This window comes from Chenopodium album, chromosome 4, assembly GCF_948465745.1.
Source record: "Chenopodium album chromosome 4, dcCheAlbu1.1, whole genome shotgun sequence".
Taxonomy (NCBI): domain Eukaryota; kingdom Viridiplantae; phylum Streptophyta; class Magnoliopsida; order Caryophyllales; family Amaranthaceae; genus Chenopodium; species Chenopodium album.
The window spans coordinates 75,347,237-75,369,516 of NC_137837.1; the positions used below are offsets into that span (position 1 = coordinate 75,347,237).

A 22,280-nucleotide genomic window follows, 5' to 3' on the forward strand; every position below is an offset into this window, starting at 1 on the left:
ACATAGTAACCTTTAATAAATTTTGTGTGATTTTTACTATTGTTGCAAATCTGAAGTATGACGTTATGACCTTAATTTTAACTTAGTGACCTATATTATTCATATTGACTAGTATTTCAAAATTTTCATTAAACAAATTAATCTCTCGTGACATTTATAAAAACACAATCACTTTTATTTTAACACAATAACCATTATTTTAACATATTGACCTTTTTTTTTTATTAATAAAACGACCATAGTAACACTACTCTTAGTGGTTCACAATAACTTAATGTGAACCCGATTTATTTAAGAGTTTGTAATGACACATAGGATACTAATTTAATGTTGGATAGATTTAGATAGAGTTGGGATAAAAATTTAATGTTGGATAGATTTAATCATTTTGATAGAGTTTGCAAGATAAAAAGTTTGTTTCTCAATAAAATTTAGATAGATTTTTAAGGATAAAATTGTTGGGTAAAGTTTTATTTTCAATAATATTTTATAATGTTTAATAAATCTATTTTTAGCCCATAAGTTTCCTACATTATGACAAAAGTGAGTATATGACCCGATCTACAATAACTTATTGTAGACCCAATCTTGAGGCAAACCCAGACAATCAGCCTGATTGATGAATTTTGTCAATCAGTTGCTTTTTGTGGGCCCCCCTTGCCAAATAAATTAATTTTATACTACTATTCGGTTTTGAAGACGTTAGTAACTCTAACGTGTGTTTCTTTTTTTTTAAAAAATTTTTTTATTAACATCTTCTCCAATCTTCCACCCCAACACCGTCATAGTCACCATCACTCCGACCACCATCCGAAACCCATCACAGCCACCACCATCTTTACGCCTTCTGCCGAACGAACCCAAATAGCCTAAGATCTTCGTCCTCTTCTTCAGTTCTTCCCGTCGTCCTCTTCTTCCCAACAATGGCAGCTTCGCGACGAAACTAAAAGACACCCTACTTGAATAGAGTGTAAATTAGGGCCATATCAACCCTTTAGGGAAAGCATTTCATTTGCGGCGACATTTTAAACTGCCATATAAGGTGGGTTTTTGCGGAATTTCAGAATTGGGTGATGGGTTTTGGAGCTTGAGTTCCATTGCATAGAAATGGAGGTTGAGAGAAATTGGGGGTTGAATTGAGTGGTAATTGTGGTAATTGAGGGAGTGAGAATGAAGATGATGATGATGATGAGGTTAATCAAGCTTTCATGGTGGTTGTTACTTGTTAGGATTGGAAGCTGAAATTCTGGGTTTTGAGTGACCGATTACTCCCATTCGCATTTTTATTTAATTTTTTGGGTTGTTGTTGGAGTGCTTGTTGATTGATTTTAATGGAAGGAGGAGGAGGTGGATTTGCAGGGAGTGGGGTGGATTTGCAGGGAGTAAGAGTGAGAGAGAGAGAGAGTGAGGTGGATTTGTGGTAACGGCAATGAATATCAACGTTTGCACAAGCTGACCAAACTACCCTTACTAATATGACTGAAAAGACGAAATTGACCCCTGATTTACACAAACTGTAAATCAGCCTGATTGACTTGTATTTCCTCCCCAACCTTCTACTATACCATACGAATGTGATTATATCATACGAAATGTGATTATATCATACGAAATGTGATTATATTACTACAAAAGTGATTATATCATCCTGAAACTGTTATGTATATGTATCACTCAAAAAGTGAATTTATCATTATAAAAAGTATCAAATAGTAAATTACATATGAGATTATATAATTCAAAATATGACTAACAAAAAGATAATTATATCATCTAAAAATGTGATTATATCATCTAGAATGTGGTTATATTATTTGAAAGTGTCAAATTTTGGGTCTACAATAATTTAATGTAGACCGGGTCCATACAAGACCAAATATATAAACCTGAACTTTTAGTCAGGTGACGAAATGGTGACGCTTGGCATTCTAACTTATCGCCAAGTGTCGCGCCACCTTGGATAGATTTAAATAGATTCATAAAATAAAAAAGTTAGTTAAAAATAGGGTTAGTTTAGAGTTTTATTTTCGATAAAATACCAAATAATAAACTTATAATTAGGTCACAAGACAACATCGTATAGTATTTTAACTTTTCACTAAGTGTGGTACCACGTTGGATAAATATAGATAGACTTTGTAGAAAAAAAATTAATTTAGAATTCTATTTTCAATCAATTAAATTGAATTATAATATAATTTTATCTTAAAATTCCATAAACAACTCGGGCATCGCACGGGCACAAAACTAGTTAAAATTAAAAAAAAATGTTTAATTTTGGATTAAATTGAAAAAAAAATAATAACATAATTGATTATAGTAAAATATATATTAAAAAAAATAATAATAATAAAAAAAAAACTATTTAACTTAAAAAAAAAAAACACTTTTAAATTCATCATATTCAACCATATATTTATCACACTCTAACTCCAGCAATTTCATGTACGAAGTATATATTGTCACTTGCCATGTCACCGGATGTATTTTTTTTAAGTCCCAAAAAATATTATGGAGTACTACGTAATCACGTATTACAGAGTAATAATCAACAATTACTAAAAATAAATAAATAAATAAAGTTCAAGCTAAAATTAAATACTGGGTAAAGATTAAGAAAACATGTCAATAATATTTACTATTGGTTTAAGATATATGTACATATTGGTATTTTGTATGATATCAAAAACGATCTAAGTTGTTAATGTATAGGAAACTAGTTAGATTGTTGACTAACATTGGTTAGGAGTTTTCTTATTATAAATAAGGTACTGAATTTTATTTAATTTGAGAAGTCAGTAATTTCATATATATTTATTTTCCTCCGATCCAAATTAAATAGCATCACTAAGCTACATGGAAGATCTAAGTGATGATTTGATGATCGAAATCTTGATTCGATTGCCGCTGCGAGCAGCTCATCAATGTAAGGCCGTCTCGAAGCATTGGCTTTCTTTGATTTCTAAGGATCACTTCAAGGAACGTTATTGTAGGCATCGTGGTGACGGTAAAAACAACTACTCGTATATACTAATTGGCGCTCTTATACATCATCGTGGTGTTAAAACAGATTTAAAACCATATGAAGAGCGATGTATAACAAAATTTATGCCTAACGAAGATGTTAACAACAAGGTCCTTGGAATTAGTTTGGGTTTCGAAAATCTGCAATGTTCGTTACATGGTGTGTTACAAGTGTCCAAAGACTTGCTGTTGATGAACATTGACGAAACTGGTTTTGAACAAAAACTGATGATATATAACGCCTTAACAGAAGAAAAATTCATTCTTCCTCGTATCCGTTACAACATGATAGAAAAAGCGTTAATCTTTTTAGTGGGTTCTTGTGTAGGGAGGATGAATACAAAGTGGTGGTTGCTTCTCAACCTCCGGTCCCGTTGTTTGAATATCATCTGTATCAACCTTTAGATGTATCAGTCTTCTCTTCAAGAAGCGGCAAGTGGACACACTATGAAGTAAATGCCCCTTTCGATCAGGTTTTGAGGAGTCCTATTTGGGGTGTTAGAAGTCACCACGCCGTGGATTGCAATGGGAAGCTCCATTGGGTCAGCAAGAAAATCATTATTGTACATGATCCCTTCAAAACTCCTGAACGATTTGACTACATCGACTTTCCTGATCAATTAAAGTTGTTAAAGAAAAATAATTTATACTGGATAAGCAATGTTCGGGGCTACATCCGGCTTTACGAGGCCACTAAACCAACTTATAATTCAACAATTTCATACTGGGATCTAAACGACTACGCCAACGGTGTTTGGAGCTGGAGCGTCAACCAACAGATTGATCTTACTGCTATTAACTGGCCAACTACTACACAACGACTTCTGATTTTTGGTTTCAATCATTTTGGAGATGTTGTGTATCTTTACTTGGATAATACTCGTTCTTTTTTCGCATTGAACCTAAAGACTAATTCTCTCGCTATTCTTACCCAATTCAAAACTCCTGGCATTATGTACCGCTTGAAATATTTCCCTCTTACTCCACCCTGTTGGCCAACAACCTTTCTCACTGCCAAAAACTAGCTAACTTGGATTCATTCCTTTAGTGTTAGTTTTATGTATTGCAAATGCTATACTTCGTCTTTAAATCGTCTACTCGTAATGTTTTGCTTCAGTATTTTACATTCTTCCTTTGTTATATTTAATTTTAAGATTTGCAAATTAGTCATATATATATTGTGTAAAAACGATGCATAACATATTAAAAATTTACGCCTAGGTTTGTCTACAATCCACTACGTTAACAAAATAGATCTTGATAATTGATATGCGAGTATAAGTTCATTGATCTTGCGTGCTAAATAACTTCTAGGAACTGAAACTTTTTAAAAAACTTATACTGCCTCCGTGTTTTAATAAGTGTTATACTTTGATTTTTTTCACTATTCACACAATGAATTTGACTTGATTAATTTACTAATATGTAAAAAATCAATGTTATTGTATAATACATTGTTAGATTCGTTATAACAAATACTTTCATAATATCAATTTTTCGTATAATTTTATGGGAAATTCTCATTGGTACACCCGTCGTTTTGACTTTTCCCATTGATACACTCTTAAATTTTTGCCTTCCCAACGGTACACCCGTGGTTTGGTCTTTTTCCCAACCGTGACTAACACTGTTAAAAAGTATTTCACTAAGTTAAAATCATTAAGGAAAAGATTATAATACCCCTTTTAAACATTTAATGTTTCGATTTGCGTGTCGAAAATTATTCGGTTAAAGTTTTGGAAGTCATGTAGTCCTTAAGGATCCAAATTAACCTCGGTTTGCGCGTCAAAAAATGACTCGGTTTGCGTGTCATTACTTTTTTGTGATAGTAATTGTTCGGTTAAGGTTTCAGGAGTCATTTTGACCCTTTTAGGGTCTAAATCGAACTCGAAATTGTCAAAACATTAACGAAAATGTCTCGTTTTGCGTGTCATGACAAAAAAAATAAGAAATATCATAACGTGCAAAATGAGATATTTTCGTTGATTTTTTTAGACAATTTCGAGTTCGATTTAGACCCATAAAGGGCCAAAATGACCCCTAAAACCTTAACCGAATAATTATTATCACAAAAAAGTAAGGAAAAATTGCCCGGAACAATCCCACCTTTGGGCCGTCCGCTAAAATTAATCCCACCTTTGGATTATTTTTAAATAATCCCACCTTTACCCCCGATCTTCTCCCAATGGTCCCAAGTTACCGGTTACCTGTTACAAAGGTAATATTTTTTTTTGGATTTAAAAGACACGTGTCACCATACAATTTGTCTAAAATTTTAAATTAAAAAAATGATTTTTTTTTTAAAAATAAAGGAGCAGCCACCCATCCACCTCCTCCGATCCACCATACCACCAGCCCCAGCCACCACAATACTCCACCAGACCATCAGAACGGAGCTCGTGTGACGGGGGAAGGAGAGCAGTGGGCTGAGCGGCAGAAATCGAGGCAAGGGGGACCGAAGTCGTGGTTTCGTGACGGAGGAAGGAGATTCAGCGGCGCCTGATTTCACAGGGGGAGGAGGTTCAGCGGATTTCGTGACGGAGGGAGGAGGTTCGAGGGTAGTTGAGGAGAAGGGGGTTCAGACGCGCCTAGTTCGTGAGGGAGGTAGGGGGTTCGACGGTGGTTCAAAGGGAGGCAATCCTGGTTTCGTGAGGGTTTGAGGATGGTTCAAGGGGGAGATTTCGTGAAGGAGGAAGGCGTTCGAAGGTGGTTCAGGGGAGGGGGTTCGACGGTGGTTCAAGGGAGGGTGACAGGTAAGGTCGGCGCGCCAGGAACAGTGGCAAGGGGGTCAGCGCGCCGGGATCGGTGGCAGAGATGGTGGTTTGGCTGGTGGGTGGTTTATAAAATTAATTAATTGTTTTTTTTGTTTTTTTTTTTTAATTTTTAGACTAATCCGGTGTCGACACGTGTCAAGTAACTTGCTATAACAAGTTAATTGACCGGTTGGGACCAATAAAAAAGATGGGGGGGGGGGGTAAAGGTGGGATTATTTAAAAATAATCCATAGGTGAGATTATTTTCAGTGGACGGCCAAAAGGTCGGATTATTGCGGGCAATTTTTCCAAAAAGTAATGGCACGCAATCAAGACATTTTTTGACACGCATATGAGACATTTGCGTTATTTTTTTTGCTAGTTTCGAGGTTAACTTGGATCCTTACAAATTAACAAGACTCCCAAACCTTTAATCGAACAATTTTCGACACGCAAATCGAGACATTAGATGTTTAAAAGGGGTATTATAGTCTTTTCCTTAATTATTTTAACTTAATGAAATACTTTTTCACGGTGTTAGTCACGGTTGGAAAAAGACCAAACCATGGGTGTACGATGTACCGATGGGAAGACAAAAATTTATGAATATATCAATGGGAAAAGTCAAAACCACGGGTGTACCGATGGGAATTTCCCTAATTTTATTAACATATAATTAGATAAATCAATGGTCAAAGTTGTGTCTCGGCATGCGTGTTTGGTCAAACTGTAACACTTATTAAAACACAGAGTGAGTAGGTAAAATGTCGTGGGTGCTATGTTTTTTGAATATTCCTATTGCATCAAAGTATTATGTGCTACAATCATACATTCAATAATATAATTTTGGCTAGCAAACTATTAGTTAGCTGGACCCTTCAACAAAAAGAAGATTATAACTAATAATGAATGTTCAATTCCTTTGACATGTTTGCAAAGAAGAATAGTTGTCACCTAGAAGATGCAGTGTAAGCCATGACCAACAGCATCTGATCACCATGAGGTCACACACTTCCTAACATCACTATCATCAGAGTATTTTGTTGAAAACAGGCTCGTTGTGTTGCAGTGAGGTGCTTAAAAAGTTAAAAGAGATTTCTTCGCTCATCAGTAGAAAGGTTGGATTGAGAGAGTGTTAATGTTTCTAGCAATGGTGCACTAGTTAAAAAGCTCCTTAACCAACAAACAAAGGTAGAGTGTGATCCCTTGTTTAAATACAAGGTCAGATATTTGAGATTTGTCATTTTGTGCAGTTTCTCTTCTAGCATTACATCTTTACTCATGTGTAGGATTTTCATAGTAAGAGTATGAATTTGTAAGAAGTTAATCTAGCTAATGAGTAGTTTAGAAATAATGTCTAAAATAAGGTAGAAAATTCGAGAGAAGGTTTATATCTAGATGTAGGGAATATTTCAAGCATTACCCCTAGCTTGAACCCCACTGTGATCATACACTAAAGTACGGTGGCGTCAAAAGGGAAAGTAGATAGAGCAAAAGAGTCGCCAACAAGTTTTAGGAACTTGTAAACCGTTCACGAGGTGAAGGTTACACCCTTTAACGATAAAAGAGATCGTCAACTCCAATAGATCTGGAACCATGACTGATAGTTCGGGGATGAAGGTACAAATCCAACCTAAAAGAGATTGAACCTGCCCTAATTATACGCCTCTACTTTATTCTGATCGTATTCATGTGCGCTTTCTGACTAACATGTAACCAATAGGTATAACCCTAAACCTGTTTATCTATGTTGGTTAAATATTAATGCACAAACAAATCTATTATTGGTGATCACTTGAATTATAATCAAATTAACCCTAAACAAGATTATTAATTATATTATTAAACGTGCTTACAAGTACCAATTCCCTTTAAACATGCATTAAAGGTGTGGTCAAACAATAACAATAAATATATCAAACAACATAATAATAATCAAATTATATATAAGTTATCCGTCAATTAACAAATAACATGAAATAATTCGTAAATTAACAAATTACGTAAAACAATTCGTAAATTGACAAATTACGTGAAACAATTCATATATAAATTAACAAATTACGTGAAATTATATAATTCGACACAACAATAATCATAATCATAATTATCATAACCATGTTAAAGCATAATATTAATAGCAAGATCCTAGACATGATACTAACACAATTAATAATAAACTTAGCATGTCACTAAATAATAAAGATCAAAGCTTTGACCCTAACATGAATATTAGAAAGAAAATAGGAAGTATCATAACAATCATACTTGATTTGAGGAACTTATTCTTTATCATGATACTAGAAAGCAATAAAACATCCTAACATGATATTAGGAATCAAAATAACAATCTAAGCATGATTTCTATATCATAATATCAATTAAACCAATTAAAGCACTTACTTGAATTGGATGCCTCGTATCTCTTTCTAATAACAAAATACACACGTTAGTAACTTCAAGGAAAATATAAAATCAAACAATTAAATTAAATAATTGAAAGAAAGAATTAAGAAAATTTAGACTAGATTTGGAACCAAACCCCCAGAAATCAAACCTTTCACGTTTAGGGCGAAGGCAACTTCGAACAATGCTAGGTGTATCTAGTGCTAATGTATGTGGAATTGTGTTTGTAAAAGGGTTGGTTTAGAAAGAGAGAGAGAATCAAGAAATTCTTGATGAGAGTTGATGATTGAAAACGGAGGTTTTAGGAGGCTATTTATAGAGAAAATCAGCCGGACGGATAGAAAAACAAATCATAGTTTCGACGAGAATAAAACAGATTAGCGTCAGACGCTGGACATTAGCGCTAGGCGCCAAGCATTAGGCGCTCGTATTTAATTTCACGCGTTTTCTTAGTTTTGATAAAATTTAGCCGTACAGAAGGGCAAAATCGTATTTTCCTTAAAAACACTCTTTTATTCTGATTAAAACTCCAAAAAGTCAACCAAAGTCAATTTATCAATGCTAATTGAATTAGGAATGAAAAGAACCTTCTAGAAGAATCTAGAAGACTAAAATCAATTCTAATTGCATTAGGAATGATAAATCAATATTAGGCCCTCCTCTAGATCATTGGGTCGCATATAAATATCAAACCGGGCCCAGTTTAGTAATTTGGCCATAACTTCCTCATCATTCATCGGAATTGGGCTTATAATATATCGTTGGAAAGCTCTTTTCAAGCCCCATCCAACTACACTATTATTGGACCCTTGCCATGGATCAAACCAAACTGGATTGACTGTTTTCTTAAAATAGGTTTTCAAAAACAGAGAGAAAGAACAGAATTAAAACTATCCGCAAAACTAGACTTTCCACACTTTCACTTCATTCGATTATGATTCGACGTGAAAGGTACTCATCACCGGGTTTGGTTTTGGGGAGATACAAATGGGTGTACACACTAGAAAAATCAAGAGAAGTTTGTATCTAGAAAAATCTTGTAAAATATCTAAAAGATTTGATGTAGAAGATCTAGATTCATGTCATATGAGATAAGTGTAGAAGAATCTAGAAAATGGGAAAACACTACTATAAATATGTGTGTATGAGTAAGAAGTGAACAAATTAAGATAGCTTTCTATTGATGTGGTGAGGAAAGTAGTCACCAAGATAGTGAGAGATATGAGCTCTCACAAATTAGAAATGAGTTGTGTATGTGTGGAGTAAGTCTCCACCAAAAATATAATATTTGAAATTATTATATAATATTTGAGTTCATTAAACAATTCTATGGATAAATTGGGAAATATCAGAAGAAGATGAGGTGATAATTTTTATAAAAGTAAAGCTTGCTTTTAAGACTCAACCTTAATATAAGAAAAATATGCCAATTTTTCATTAATATAAGTAAAGGATGTGAGATTAGTACAATCAATATACTTAGGAAGTAGAAAATAAGATGAAAAATCAAAACTCAACTGAATTATGGAGGAGGAATGAATGAACAAAATTGTGTTGTTTGTCCACTTATTATTATTTTTTTTCCCTGTAGAGAACCAAGGACAGACAAGAAAAAATTTGGTAACGGATTTATGATTAAAAAAAAAAACACATTTGTGAAGTGAGCAGTTTTTAGGAAATATAGGAAGAAGATCAGATTTTACATTAGTATAGTAGAAGCTGGTGAATAGGATAGGTAATTCGCTCCATCTTGTTGAAAGCACAGAGGTTAACACAAACCTGTGATAGCTCAGAGATGATGGGTGCAAGTAAATTGTCATGAAACCCAGTAGAGTTAACCAACCAATTAAATATTGAAAATAAGAGTTGCATTTTTATCAAAATAGGAAAATAGAAAAACATTGAGGCTAAAATTATCTCATTCTCATCAAATCAATTTTCAATAGAGGGAGATTAGGATGTCGAGGTGTTAATTTATGTTTTATATACCCTATTTATGTTCTTATGACCTCTATATATATTAGGAAGAATAATTTTAAATTAGTCCAAATTAACTATTTTCAAGCTCACATTCATGATTAATTGAAGAGTACAATAGGTAAAGGGTTTAAAAAGCTTGATTATCAACTTATCTATGTACGCCATTTTACCTTTTTATAGCTATAAAAATCTTACATCACATACATAAATTTTCCTTTTTATATCTATAAAAATCTTACATCACATACATAATTTTTCACAAACATCTCATCAATAAATCTTGATTTGATAAATAATTATTAACAGCCCAATAATGAAATTTTCAAAAACCTTTGCATATGTTACATGCATCATTGTCATAACACTAGCCCTCGCTCAAAGATGGAGTTAAGCCTTTTACAAGGGACTAACTTTCAAGAAATTTAAAAGGAGGGGACTGTAGTTACGAAATGTAAATGTAGGGGACTGAAATCGGTTGTTCAAGTAAACACCGGTGTGGTAACCTGTTGTAGGGAGTTTGCACTTATTTTAAAAAAAAAAAAAATTAAAAGCCTCTGATAATTGCAGACCTCGAGCTGTGTGAGTATTTACAGCCGTAGGAGGAACGCGGGAAACAAAGGGGGTCTTGAAGCTTCTATTGGAAGCTACCTCCTTTTCCTATAAAAGTAGTACTTTCATCTTCTTTAATGTCCACACTACCATTTTCAGAAAGCTCCAACTAAAAAAAAAAATTCCTTTATTCTCTGTTCAGCTTATGTATTGACCTACTGGTCCCAGCTTTGAGGAAACTGTTGGGAAAAAAGTCGCACGTTTGAGTTCTATTGAAGGTATATTCCCTTCCATTTTGGCTTTTTTGTGGTCCTGTACACATGGTGTTTGTTGTTTTTTGGGGTACTCTTGTTTTTTCTTAATAAATAAGTTGTTAGAAAGTTATTTTTTGTACTATTTGGTGTTGTCATCTGAATTTGTGTTGTTTAAACAAGTATTTTTGGCATGCTTTTCAAGTAAAACATGTGAATATGTTGGTTGATGATGGAAAATTGTTTAAAAATTCAAGTTGATGTTGAATCTGTTGTAATGTTAGGATTTGTAGTTGACTTTGTCCATTGAAATATTTATTTTATTATGTTTGCTTTTAATTTAATTTTTGTGTGATTAATTATTAAACATGTTGTTAGGGTTTTCATAGTTTTGTGTGTGTGTGTGCTTGAGACCTTAGTCACTAGTGTCTTACACTCCCTGTATGAAATGGCCTAGATATGGATGCGCTTGCAGATGCCCACCCACTTTTTAGCCAGCATGACTTGTTGGTGACCCATGTGTTCCCGAAGGTGGACTGGCAAGGGAGGGATGCCGTTGAACAGACCTGCAAGAAATGGAGGATGTGGTGGAGGCTCAGGCACTTGGTGTTCACCTACCCTTTCAACGGTCCCATGGCTGCCATCCAGGAGTGGGTCCACAAGGATGTCCTGTTCAACAATGGGAGGGATCTTCATGCCTGGCTCAACAAAGACATGACCGTGTACTTCGACGACTTCTCATTGTTGTTCAAGGAGGAGGAAGCCTAGGGGATATGGGTATTTTGGTTCAGCTGTTGGTTTTTGGGTTGGGTAGCTGCTGGGTTTAAGCTCTTTTTAGTTAATTTTGTACAAATTTATGGGTAGTTCTAATCCTTTCTTTGTCATGGCAACTAGTAGTAGGGACTTGTGACAAGCAATGGTATTTCTTTTTGTGCTTGTCACTGCCATGACAATGTTTAAGTTGTTTTAGTTGTTGTCTCTAAATCTTTTGAACTAATGATGACGATGATGGATGTAATTGTTAAATATTTTGGATGCAATGAATGGTTTAATGGACTTAGTTCCATGTTATTATGAAATGAAGTTGGTTCAAGTACACATTGTTGTTTGATATGCACATATGCTTGTTTAAGAGATTGTTCATACTTTTGATTGTTTGACATTGCCATTACTATCATTAGTAGAGTATGAAATGATAAATTAGATTAATTGCAATTCCTCTATGACACAGATAACATGAATCTAAAACCATGTATGATTGTTCATCATGGTGGGGAATGGGTACAAAGCACAGGACACCTAATCTACAATGGCGGTAGAGTTAACCTCTTTGATGACATTCCTGATAATGTTGATGCAAAGTACTTGAAAGAAGTTGTTGATTCTTTGGGGTACACTGATATTGTGAAATTGCACTTCTTGGACCCTAGGAAGGATATGCAGACTGGTATTAGGTACTTGGGGTTTGATAGCAGTAGTTGTGATCCTTTCTTGTCACTTTTGCTTGAGTTCAGACTTATTCATGTATATATAAAGAGCATGAGTTAGCTAATATCAGTACTGGTCAGAACAATGACTTAGGGAGAGGTTCTTTAGTTCAGTTATTAACTACAATGGAGGGCCTAGGTAGCTTCTCATCCATACTTAGAGATATGGATCCTGAAATTGATTATGATACAGAATGATCAGATGAGGATGATATTGAGTTATTTAATGCAAGGAATAGAGTAAATGAGGAAAAAGTGAAACAAAAGTCATATGAAGATGAGATAGAGATGCTGAAGAGAGTAGATGAGTCTAAAGACCAGAATAAGAACATATATAACAGTGACTCAGATGAAGGGAGTGACAATGAAATGCATACTGATTATTCAGCAGATGAAAAATCAAATGAAGATGATTTTGGGTATCTTTTGCAACCTAAATCAAGTCATAAAAAGACACAAACTAGGAAAGAGTTTCACAAAAGTTCTCCCTTTTATGTTGGAAAAAGATTTGAAAGTGTTGTTGCCTTTAGAGAAGCTATCACCTCTCACTCAATTGAATTTGGCAGAGAAATTAAGTACTCAAAGAATGTGACACAAAGGATTGGTTGTCACTGTGCAAATAAGGATAAAGGGTGCCCTTGGAAGATTTGGGGGTCATGGGATCAAAGCAGCAAATCATTCATGGTTAAAACTCATATCAGTGACCATACATGTGGTAGAACCTCAAAAAATAAAAGAGTGACAACATAATGGATTGCAAAAACCTTCCAGGACAAATTTAAGGTCAATCCATATATGAAACTTCATGACATTATGAAGACCATTTGGTTGGAGAAAGTTCTAAAAGTGAGCAGGTATAAGGCTTTCAAGGCTAGGCAGATTGGTCAGAGCTTGATAGTTGGAGAGTATGAAGAACATTATGCTTTACTTTATAGGTATGCTGCTGAGATCAAGAGAAGTAACAGAGAAAATACCATCAAATTGAAGCTGAATGGTTGTGTTTTTGAGAGAATTTACATATGTTTTGACTCCTTGAAAAAGGGTTTCCTAGCTCGGTGCAGACCCTTCATATCCTTAGATGGTTGTTTCTTAAAAGGACCATTTGGAGGGAAACTTTTAATTGCTGTGGGCAGAGATGGGAACAATAAAATGTTCCCAGTTGCTTGGTCAGTGGTTGAAGTTGAGAGTACTCAGACATGGACTTGGTTTCTGGAACTACTTGCTGATGACCTTGGGACTAGTGAGGGTGTTGGGTATACAATGATGTCAAATAAACAAAAGGGACTCCTTGCAGCAGTAGCAAATTTGTTGCCTTCAGTAGAGACAAGGGTCTGTGCTAGGCATGTTTATTGCAATTTTAGAGGTGTGATGGGGGGTGGGTTAGAACTCATAAAACAGTTTTGGAAAATAGCCAAAAGTAGTACTAAAAATGAGTTTTTTTTAAAAACATTGAAACTCTTAGGGCAATCTCAAATGATGCAGCCGATGATTTGATGGCTAGAAATTACAAGAAATGGTGCAGGGCTTTTTATAGTTCAAGTTCATGCTGTGACAGTGTGGATAATAACATGAGTGAGGTGTTCAATAATGCATATATCCTCAACTCTAGACACAAACCAATAATTACAATGCTTGAAGACATTAGAGAAGGTTTGATGGAGAGACTTCATAAGAAAAGGGATCAAATTCAGAAAAAGCAGCTCCTGTTATGCCCTAGAATTCAGCAAAAATTGGAATGGAATAAGATTTGGGTTAGGGGATGGAATGGTTACTGGGATGGAAGGTGTTGTTATGGAGTTAGACAAGGAGAAACTTAGGAAAGATTTGTGGTGAACTTAGACAACAAAACATGCACTTGTAGGGCTTGGGAACTTAGTGGAATTCCCTGTAAGCATGCCATTGTAGCAATGTGGAACAAAGGCGATAATCCCGAGCCATATGTAAATCAATATTTCACCAAGACAACATATTTAATGGCTTATCAGTACTTGTTAGAGCCTTTGAATGGGCCTCAGTGTTGTGGTTCTCCCTAAATTGAAGAAAGTGCAGCACAGGCCAAAGAAGAAAAGAAGGCTGCAAGTAGGAGAGGTTGCAGCATTTGGGAAGCTAAGAAAGACAGGTGTAAGGATGACTTGCAGTGTTTGTGGTGTACAAGGTCACAACAAAAAATGATGCAAGATAAACAAGTCAAGCAACCAACAAGTGAACAGGCAACAGCAGGAACAGGAAACCACAACCAGTCACATACCAATGCACATGAGGGGAGTAGGAATTTACACCTACCCAAATGACTTTCAAAGAGTTGCAACTGTAAATTTAAAACTCTTTTTCTAATATTACAATCTTGCAGAAAATATATTGTGTAACAAATATTTTGCTCTTTATCACTTGCACAGGATGGAGTACATACTTCAAGTCCAAGAACCGAGTCAAACCCTGTGCATAATATGCAACAAAGGGTGCAAGGGGCTTATTACTCAGATTTTGCTGGTGAGCAAACTGTCTACTCATTTCAGGATGATGATTACCCTCAATTAAGCCAACAAAGCCAGCAAACAACAACAATTACAACACAGCAACTACAGGTAGTTTATTATTGCAAATTAATTTAGTACATTCAGTTCAGATTTTATATTTTGATACAAAATGCTGCTTCTACAACATATTTCAGAAGCTAGCGCAAGGGCAAAACAAACACAGCAGAAGCAATAAGGTAACCTACACCTATTTTTTTTTAAGTTCATTCATTGCCTAACATATAACCATAGGCAAATTACAACAATTACAATAACATTGAAACAAACTTGAAATTTAGTCCCAAACTTAGCAGCCCTTTTCATCTTGAGTAGAGTGTAATCAGCATACATTAACCTTCCTGGAGTAATTGTTTGCTTCATACAAATCCTTCCTCATTGAAATCAGCTCTTGTTTCAAATGCTGCTTCTCCTCCATCAACCCTAAAATAACATCAGTCTGCCAATATGTGGGAGGTTCTGTATCAACCCACTTAAAAAATTTGCATCCCCTTCGATCAGTGTCTGCATCATAGTCTGGACAGGCAAGAAACCTTCTTCCACGGTTGTCTTTTGTCCATGCCCTGGTGCGTGACACTAGTAGCCCACAATTACACCTCCTTGGATTTGCACTACTACTTGACATTATTTTGGAATCAATTAGGAAAGATAAATCACATAATTAATCTTCTCATAAATCACTACATGTATGGAAACAATAATTTACTTACTGCAACTCAACCTTTTCAGCAGGATCAAATTCAGAGGCACACAAAGGCTCCCTTGGTTGTTTGACAAACCTAGATTTTAGATGCTTGTTTGAAGAAAAAAAAAAACAACAAATTTTTTGAGAACTCGGTGCTTATTGTTCTTCAAATTAAGTTTCTATCCTAGAAAATCCTCTGTGTTAAATACTAGTATAACGGCTACTTTTGTTTGCAAAACTTTTTCTGTTTCCAATGCACTTAAAAGCTTGTTAGTGATTAAAAAAAAAAATTAATCTTAAAATACATGGAAACCGGTTGTAGGAGGTTACCTTGGCCGGAGTTATAGGCATAGTCCCCTGCTTTTAACTTCCAAAACTGCAGTCCCCTCCTTTTAAATTTCGTGAAAGTTCAGTCCCTTGTAAGAGGCTTAACTCCTCAAAGATGCCGTGCAAAAAGTTTTCGGTTTTTTACAAGACTACGTCAATTCCCACAATTCTGCTAGGACCGCGGTGGGTGTTGGAAACATACAATGGAATACAACATTGGTGACCTATGCCCAAACTATGCCAACCAAAGGATCGCCGGTTGTGCTATGCAGCACTCAGGGTCTCAGGTGGAGAATTATCGCTGCAGGCAGTAGTGCATCCTTAACTGGCACGGCCACACAGCTTCCATACAAGTATGGGTGAATGAGAAGGCCAATATAATTATGACTAATACTTAAATACTTGTGCCCCTAACAAGGTCTGTGGACATATACTCAAGTAGTTTGGAGTAAGTCGGTTCAGCTTGAATGTGCTAGGGTTCAATGTAATAGCGATTGGTATTTTATCACATGTTGTTGGCCGGAAACCTTACAAAACTATCCATGGTGATGGTTCTACTAATATTGTTGTGTACTAGAGTATGTGGTATTAATTAGCTCGATCACTGGATCATTATATTATTTTATATAGTCGATTTGTCGTAATTATTTATTCCACTGTTAATAATCATGCTCAACTTTTTTAATGTTGTGATGGGCAAGGTCATTGTGATCATATGCGAATCACAGCTCAAGTTAAATATCTTTCAATAAAATCATTGGCTACGATATCATGTTAATTAAGTGTGAAAAAATAATGATTGAGCTTGTAAAATCCAGTAGAAACATTTACAATATACAAAGTATACAGCAAGTCAGCAACAAGGTAAGTTTGAAGGCCAAGCTTTAGGAAAATAAACCTAATAACACAACACAATGAGCAAAAGGAAACAACTATCTTACCTAAATGGTCGGATTCATACATAATCCTAACGATTTACACATTTTCAAGAGGGTCGCCTCTGGTTGAGTTCTCTGCCCTAACGGTTCCCTGGAAAGAAAATAAGTTTGAAATAATTAAACAGTATGTGGGAGAGAACAATTTCTCAAGTAATTCAGCATGCTACAAACACAATAAAAACATGTATAGCACTTATACGCGAACTGTGAAAGCTCAAAACAACAATGAACATAGCAGGTTGCTACTGATTGTCACGATTTTGGTATAGAACATTGATCCTAGAACATTAGTTATAACATGAATCAAATTGTATAGTTTGAGAACATTAATACAAATTCATTACATCGATATGGATGCAAGTTTATTTTTAATCTAGTAAGCGACATAATTAAGCAAATGACCAAATATAGCATGCATTATCGGGTCATGGTCACAAGATACAAGCCATTACAATCAAAGATAAGTAAGTAATAGTCTGAACCACAAAGAAAGGCGATATACATAATGCATACCCTTGTAAAGAAAATTCCTTTTCGTCTTGTGAGCTTGACCTTCTTTTGTTCCCAAATCTGAATAAGCACATTCAAAAAATTATATTAATTCAAAATCACACTGACCCTGATTCAATGTCTAAGACAGAAGGTAATTTTTCACGAATCTTAAATAACAGGCCACATTTTTATTCACACCATTATACAGTAATGTCACACTTTTAATTTACTAAGTTGAATCTCTAACTTAACCCCATGAAACCCTTGACTATATATGTATTCCTATAGTGAAATAAAGTTGTATTTAAACCCGATTCCTTAAAGAGACTCAAAATAGTTGAATAATAGGTAAGTTTCAATGGAAAACCTGCCTTGTTCTTTGATCGTGCTTCATCTTTTCTGTCCAACTTATCTAAAACTCTGAACAAAATACTCCTGTTAGTTGAAATTCCTACGAGCGAGCACATGACACAGATAAGAATAGCAGCCCACAAGGACTTGTGGTGCACGACAGTGTAGACTCCAGTCATAAACGCCACCAACGTGCCATAAAAAGACTGGATGAGTACTAGCACACTTCGATCAATTAGTAGTTGGGATTCATCTTGATCACAAACCATAGACCATATGAGGCAGAACAATACGAACATGGCACAACACATTGCATATGTGTCTGCGAGTATGAACACTGAAAACGATACCTTCCTTACTAAGATGATTTCTCCTGTGCTTTGGTCAAAGCCTCCAGGGACAGTGAATGCTGCAGCAAATGTAAGGGTTGCTAGAAGGGCTGCCACAACGGACAAGGTAGTTCGCATTTCTCCTGCTGATGACCCCAAATTCCTAAGCCGAGGATTGATCCCCACTCGTTGAGCCATCTCTTCCTATAGTGAAAAAACATTGTAACACATGTAAATTTTTATGTGTATATTGAGGCAGGGGATTACAATACACAATAAAATGAGAGCTAAACAAGTGAGATTGAAGTGTATTAGTTAGAGAAGTAAATAAAAAAAGAAGTAGATAACTAGGTGTACCCATTCATAATATTGGTCGCATAGCTCTGCCAGCAATTTTGTAGCAGTTTTATGCCTTCTGTCTCTAATGCTGCGATTGACGCCTTTATGGAGTAGTAATTCTGCAAATAGTATATCTTCACGTTCAAGTGCTTTATGCAAAGGTGTTTTTCCATCGTAATCACGTCTATTTTTCATCTCCCAAAGCAATGGGATAGCTAGAAATTTCTCATACTCTTGGTAAGTGGTCAGCCTGATGTTGTGCAAGGGCGAGTCTTCTTGTTCTATACAGAGCTGCCTAAAATCGTCGTAATGCATTACAAAGGCTTCAATAGCTTCTAAGTGGCCTCTCCTGCATAGTTCTATCCAAACATTGGGAGAAATTGCGATTGATGAAGGGTCTTTTATAATCAACAATTTGGTAAGCCATCCAGCACCAAATTCTGATGCTATGTCAATAGGCCTTTTGCCATTTTGGTCAGGTTTGTACATCAGCTGCGGAAATGTCTTCAATAACAACTTCGCAGTTACTTCTGCACAGAAAACATAGATGTTAATATATAAACATAATACAAAAAAACATTATGGTACTCTCAATTCGGATTCTTACCTGTGCAATTAGACAGGACATACATGATTGTCCGGCCATCATGGTTTTCAGTGGGAACGGTATTTAACTGTGTAGAGTCTGCAGCAACATAATCACAAATCTTTTGCACAACTCGATCCATTCCTTTTTCAGTGGCGATGAAGAGCCGGCTTTCACCTCTATTGCTACGCTCATTACATATCCAAGAATCCCTTGATATGATATGCAACACAAGATTTTCTAAATTCTGATACAGTGCCAAGTCAAGAGGTATAATTCCATCTTTATTCTCATATCGCCATTGTGGAGAATCTCGGATTGTACATTTTTCCAGCAGGCTCAATGCAAACTCTTCGTTATCATGTTCAATTGCAATATGTAGAGGAATATCACCATCATCGTTTGCTAAACAGCTTAATTGGTGGAAAGAGTCAATGTCAACCTCTTCCAGCAACAGAATCGGCCACAATTCACCTCTTTTTGCCCACTCATGGAGCATTGAGGTTCCATTCTCACCAGTAACATGAACAATGTCTGGATGTTTCCTGTACAACAACCTCCAAATTTCTTCTGGTATCACAAACAAATAATACTTCATATTACTATTAGAAAATAAACCTGGTTCAGGAATCAGGATTACTTATATTGTTTAGATGTGTAGCTATTAAAATTTTCAAGGGTAACTTATAATCTACAATTCTACGTATGTGTTGGTTTTTTCCATTTTAATTTACAAAAACACCTGTACTAGCTTAGCCTAGCATAGTAGCATAGTCAATTCTTGCATAAGATATACTGTATGCAATTCTAAATCTCACCTGTGCAATGTGACACGATGTAGAAGACAGTCCGGCCATCATAATTTTCAGTAGAAGTACTAAACTGCGAAAAGTTTTCATCACCAATCAACTCTAAAGCAGCGTTGCAAATTTTGTTCACAACTTCACCCATTTGCTTTTCAGCAGCTATTAAGAGCCGCCTCTGCCATCGACCAATAGGCTCTTTATAAGTCCAAGAATCCTTGGAAATGAAATGCAACACTAGATTCTCCCAACCCTTATCCAGTGCCAAATCAAGAGCTGTAACTTCACATCTATTCTCATATCGCCATAGTGTGGCATCTGAAGCCCTACATTTGTCCACCAGACATAATGCAAATTCTTCATTATCATGTTTAACCGCAACAAGCAGAGGGATATCACCATCAGCGTTTCTTAACAAGCTTAGTTTCTCAAGACTACTAGTGTCAACCTGTTGCAGCAACAGGAGCAGCCGCAGTTTGCCTTCTTTCGCCCACTCATGGAGCACTGAGGTCCCGTCTTCACCAACTAGGAGTAGGAGTTCGGGGTGCTTCCTGTATAGCAACCTCCAGACTTCTTCTGTAATCACATGTATTACATTGTATGATACACTCAAGGAGTCTCAATCCACCAGACAGATAATAATAAGTTACTTCATATGCAAGTAGAAAATTAGGAACAGAATGTAAGTTTGTCTTTTACATGTGCAAGTGTTCACTCTATGTTCAACATTTTACTCAACATAAATAACAAAAATATTTTACAATGATACTCACTTAAATAGATTTACAAATCAAAATCTATGAATGAAAAAAGCTCAGCTTTAACTATCTTACGATTCTTACCCTTCAATACAAAAAAGAAAACCAAGTAATTTAGGACAGGAGTAACCTTAGACAGAGTGTGGAAGCTGATTTTTATTTATTTATTTATTTTTATAAAAATGAAAGTTATTAAGAGCGTTGTCAACTATGGGCAAAAAAAAAAAGCCCATGACTATGATGGTGAGCAAAAAAAAAAAAAAATTTAAAACTCCGTAGACACTTTGTTTCACAATATTCACAACGTGCACAAATTGACAATTATAATGGTGAGAAAGTTGACAATTACAATATACATGGACTAATCTAAAAATAAATTTAAAATATCTTACATGTCATTTTTTTAAATAAGTAATTTTAGTTGGTGAAGAATATTGACAAGTATAATGGTGAGAAAGTTTTATATTTTGCCCATAAATAGGGTGAAAAATTTGTTCACCAAAAATGAATCTAGGGAAAATGACGGTGAGGAATTAGAATATGAATAGAGATTTGAGTGTCGGCCATTTTTTTTGGCATTGCTCTAATAATTCAAATAAAAAAGAAGCGTTCATACTATACAGTTAACACCATACAATGATATGAAAATGACAAGTTAAAAAATCGGCAAAATTCAAGTTAATAAGACTTAATACTTCCTCTGTTAATGGTTAATTGAAACAAAAGGGTATTATTTGTGAGATATAAAATATTCCTTTGTTGCAATTAACCATGGAGGAAATATATTTTTTTGACACATAATTTTCCCATGTTTTTGAAAGCTGATATACGAGTTTGTATATCAGCATCTTATTAACCGGGGCTGCCTCCAAGAAAACTCACTAACCTGAGCATTTAGAAGCAACATGGAAGGGGTTGAAACCATGGCGGCCGCTAAGACTATAACAGCAGTCAGATCTCAAGATATTCAGAGCGACATTGTTGAACCCATATGATATCGCGAGGAAGAGGGGACTGTTCCCATAATTATCAACTATACTACACAGCAAATTCAAATCCATTAGCAATATCTCTAATCCACATTTCTCTTCATTAAATTCAAGGAACATGTGCAATGGAGTTCTCCCATCTTTACCGCGTGCTAACCATGGTTTTCCACCAGGAGGATATTGTACCACAACATGATGAAGACCAGATGATGACGAGGATGAAGGTTTTTTATAAACGCTAAGCATTAGCTGGAGCAACTCAAAATTGCCCCATATTGCTGCTAAATGAAGAGGGTTCCACTTCCTATAGTTTTCTTGTTGAGAGAGGAGGTTATGCAACTCTCGAGTCGACAGTATCTGAATTGCTTCTCTGATGAACGGTGTACTCATAATGCCACGAGTGGCTAAGTGGAAGATGTTATTACCGTTATGATCTGAGGCGAGGATGAAGTGGGTGGGTTTGGCTGATACATATTTTCCAAGGAACTTCACATCACCTCTACTAGCTGCTTCCTTCAACTCCCGGTCTAAAATCATGAAGGACGACGAAGTTCCCAGCTAGATAGACAACTGCAACTGGTGTGCTGATCAACAGAGTTCAGCAATCAGCAGTATCTTAGTGTGTTAGAACATTGACAGTTTTTTGCAGTCGTTATTGACTTCAGAAGCTCACGAAGTTGCTGGGAAATATTATATATG

At 35.5% G+C, this 22,280-nt stretch overlaps 3 protein-coding genes across 3 annotated transcripts; 1 reads left to right on the plus strand and 2 right to left on the minus strand.

Moving 5' to 3' along the window:
• The first annotated feature begins 2,856 nt into the window (after positions 1 to 2,856).
• On the plus strand, positions 2,857 to 4,049 carry LOC145628166 (putative F-box protein At3g23950). Its single transcript, XM_081680476.1, has 2 exons — positions 2,857 to 3,212; positions 3,353 to 4,049. Exons 1-2 carry the CDS (start codon positions 2,857 to 2,859, stop codon positions 4,047 to 4,049), a joined length of 1,053 nt encoding a protein of 350 aa, XP_081536602.1.
• A 12,760-nt stretch (positions 4,050 to 16,809) lies between these two features.
• On the minus strand, positions 16,810 to 20,397 carry LOC145627295 (uncharacterized). The gene is made up of 6 exons (XM_081679689.1): positions 19,850 to 20,397; positions 19,053 to 19,601; positions 18,464 to 18,975; positions 17,798 to 18,310; positions 17,448 to 17,504; positions 16,810 to 17,025 (listed from the first exon to the last, which is right to left on the minus strand). Exons 1-6 carry the CDS (start codon positions 19,980 to 19,982, stop codon positions 16,972 to 16,974), a joined length of 1,818 nt encoding a protein of 605 aa, XP_081535815.1. The 5' UTR covers positions 19,983 to 20,397; the 3' UTR covers positions 16,810 to 16,971.
• LOC145628167 (uncharacterized) lies at positions 19,990 to 22,118 on the minus strand. The gene is made up of 3 exons (XM_081680477.1): positions 21,479 to 22,118; positions 20,087 to 20,410; positions 19,990 to 20,012 (listed from the first exon to the last, which is right to left on the minus strand). The coding sequence occupies exons 1-3, from the start codon at positions 22,116 to 22,118 to the stop codon at positions 19,990 to 19,992; spliced, it is 987 nt and encodes a 328-aa protein (XP_081536603.1).
• Between the last annotated feature and the right edge of the window lie 162 nt (positions 22,119 to 22,280).

Excerpts from the sequence above, each read along its gene's own strand:
- LOC145628166 (XM_081680476.1), top strand. The coding sequence starts at position 2,857 with ATGGAAGATCTAAGTGATGATTTGATGATCGAAATCTTGATTCGATTG. Across the intron at positions 3,213-3,352 it reads CAAGTGTCCAAAGACTTGCT|GGAGGATGAATACAAAGTGG; the intron begins GTTGATGAACAT and ends GTTCTTGTGTAG.
- LOC145628167 (XM_081680477.1), bottom strand. The coding sequence starts at position 22,118 with ATGATTTTAGACCGGGAGTTGAAGGAAGCAGCTAGTAGAGGTGATGTG. Across the intron at positions 20,411-21,478 it reads TGTTGCTTCTAAATGCTCAG|AAGAAGTCTGGAGGTTGCTA; the intron begins GTTAGTGAGTTT and ends ATGTGATTACAG. Across the intron at positions 20,013-20,086 it reads TGATTTGGCACTGGATAAGG|AGGCGGCTCTTAATAGCTGC; the intron begins GTTGGGAGAATC and ends GGTCGATGGCAG.
- LOC145627295 (XM_081679689.1), bottom strand. The coding sequence starts at position 19,982 with ATGGGTGAAGTTGTGAACAAAATTTGCAACGCTGCTTTAGAGTTGATT. Across the intron at positions 19,602-19,849 it reads CATCGTGTCACATTGCACAG|AAGAAATTTGGAGGTTGTTG; the intron begins GTGAGATTTAGA and ends TTGTGATACCAG. Across the intron at positions 17,026-17,447 it reads AAGGAATTTTCTTTACAAGG|GGAACCGTTAGGGCAGAGAA; the intron begins GTATGCATTATG and ends TTTTCTTTCCAG.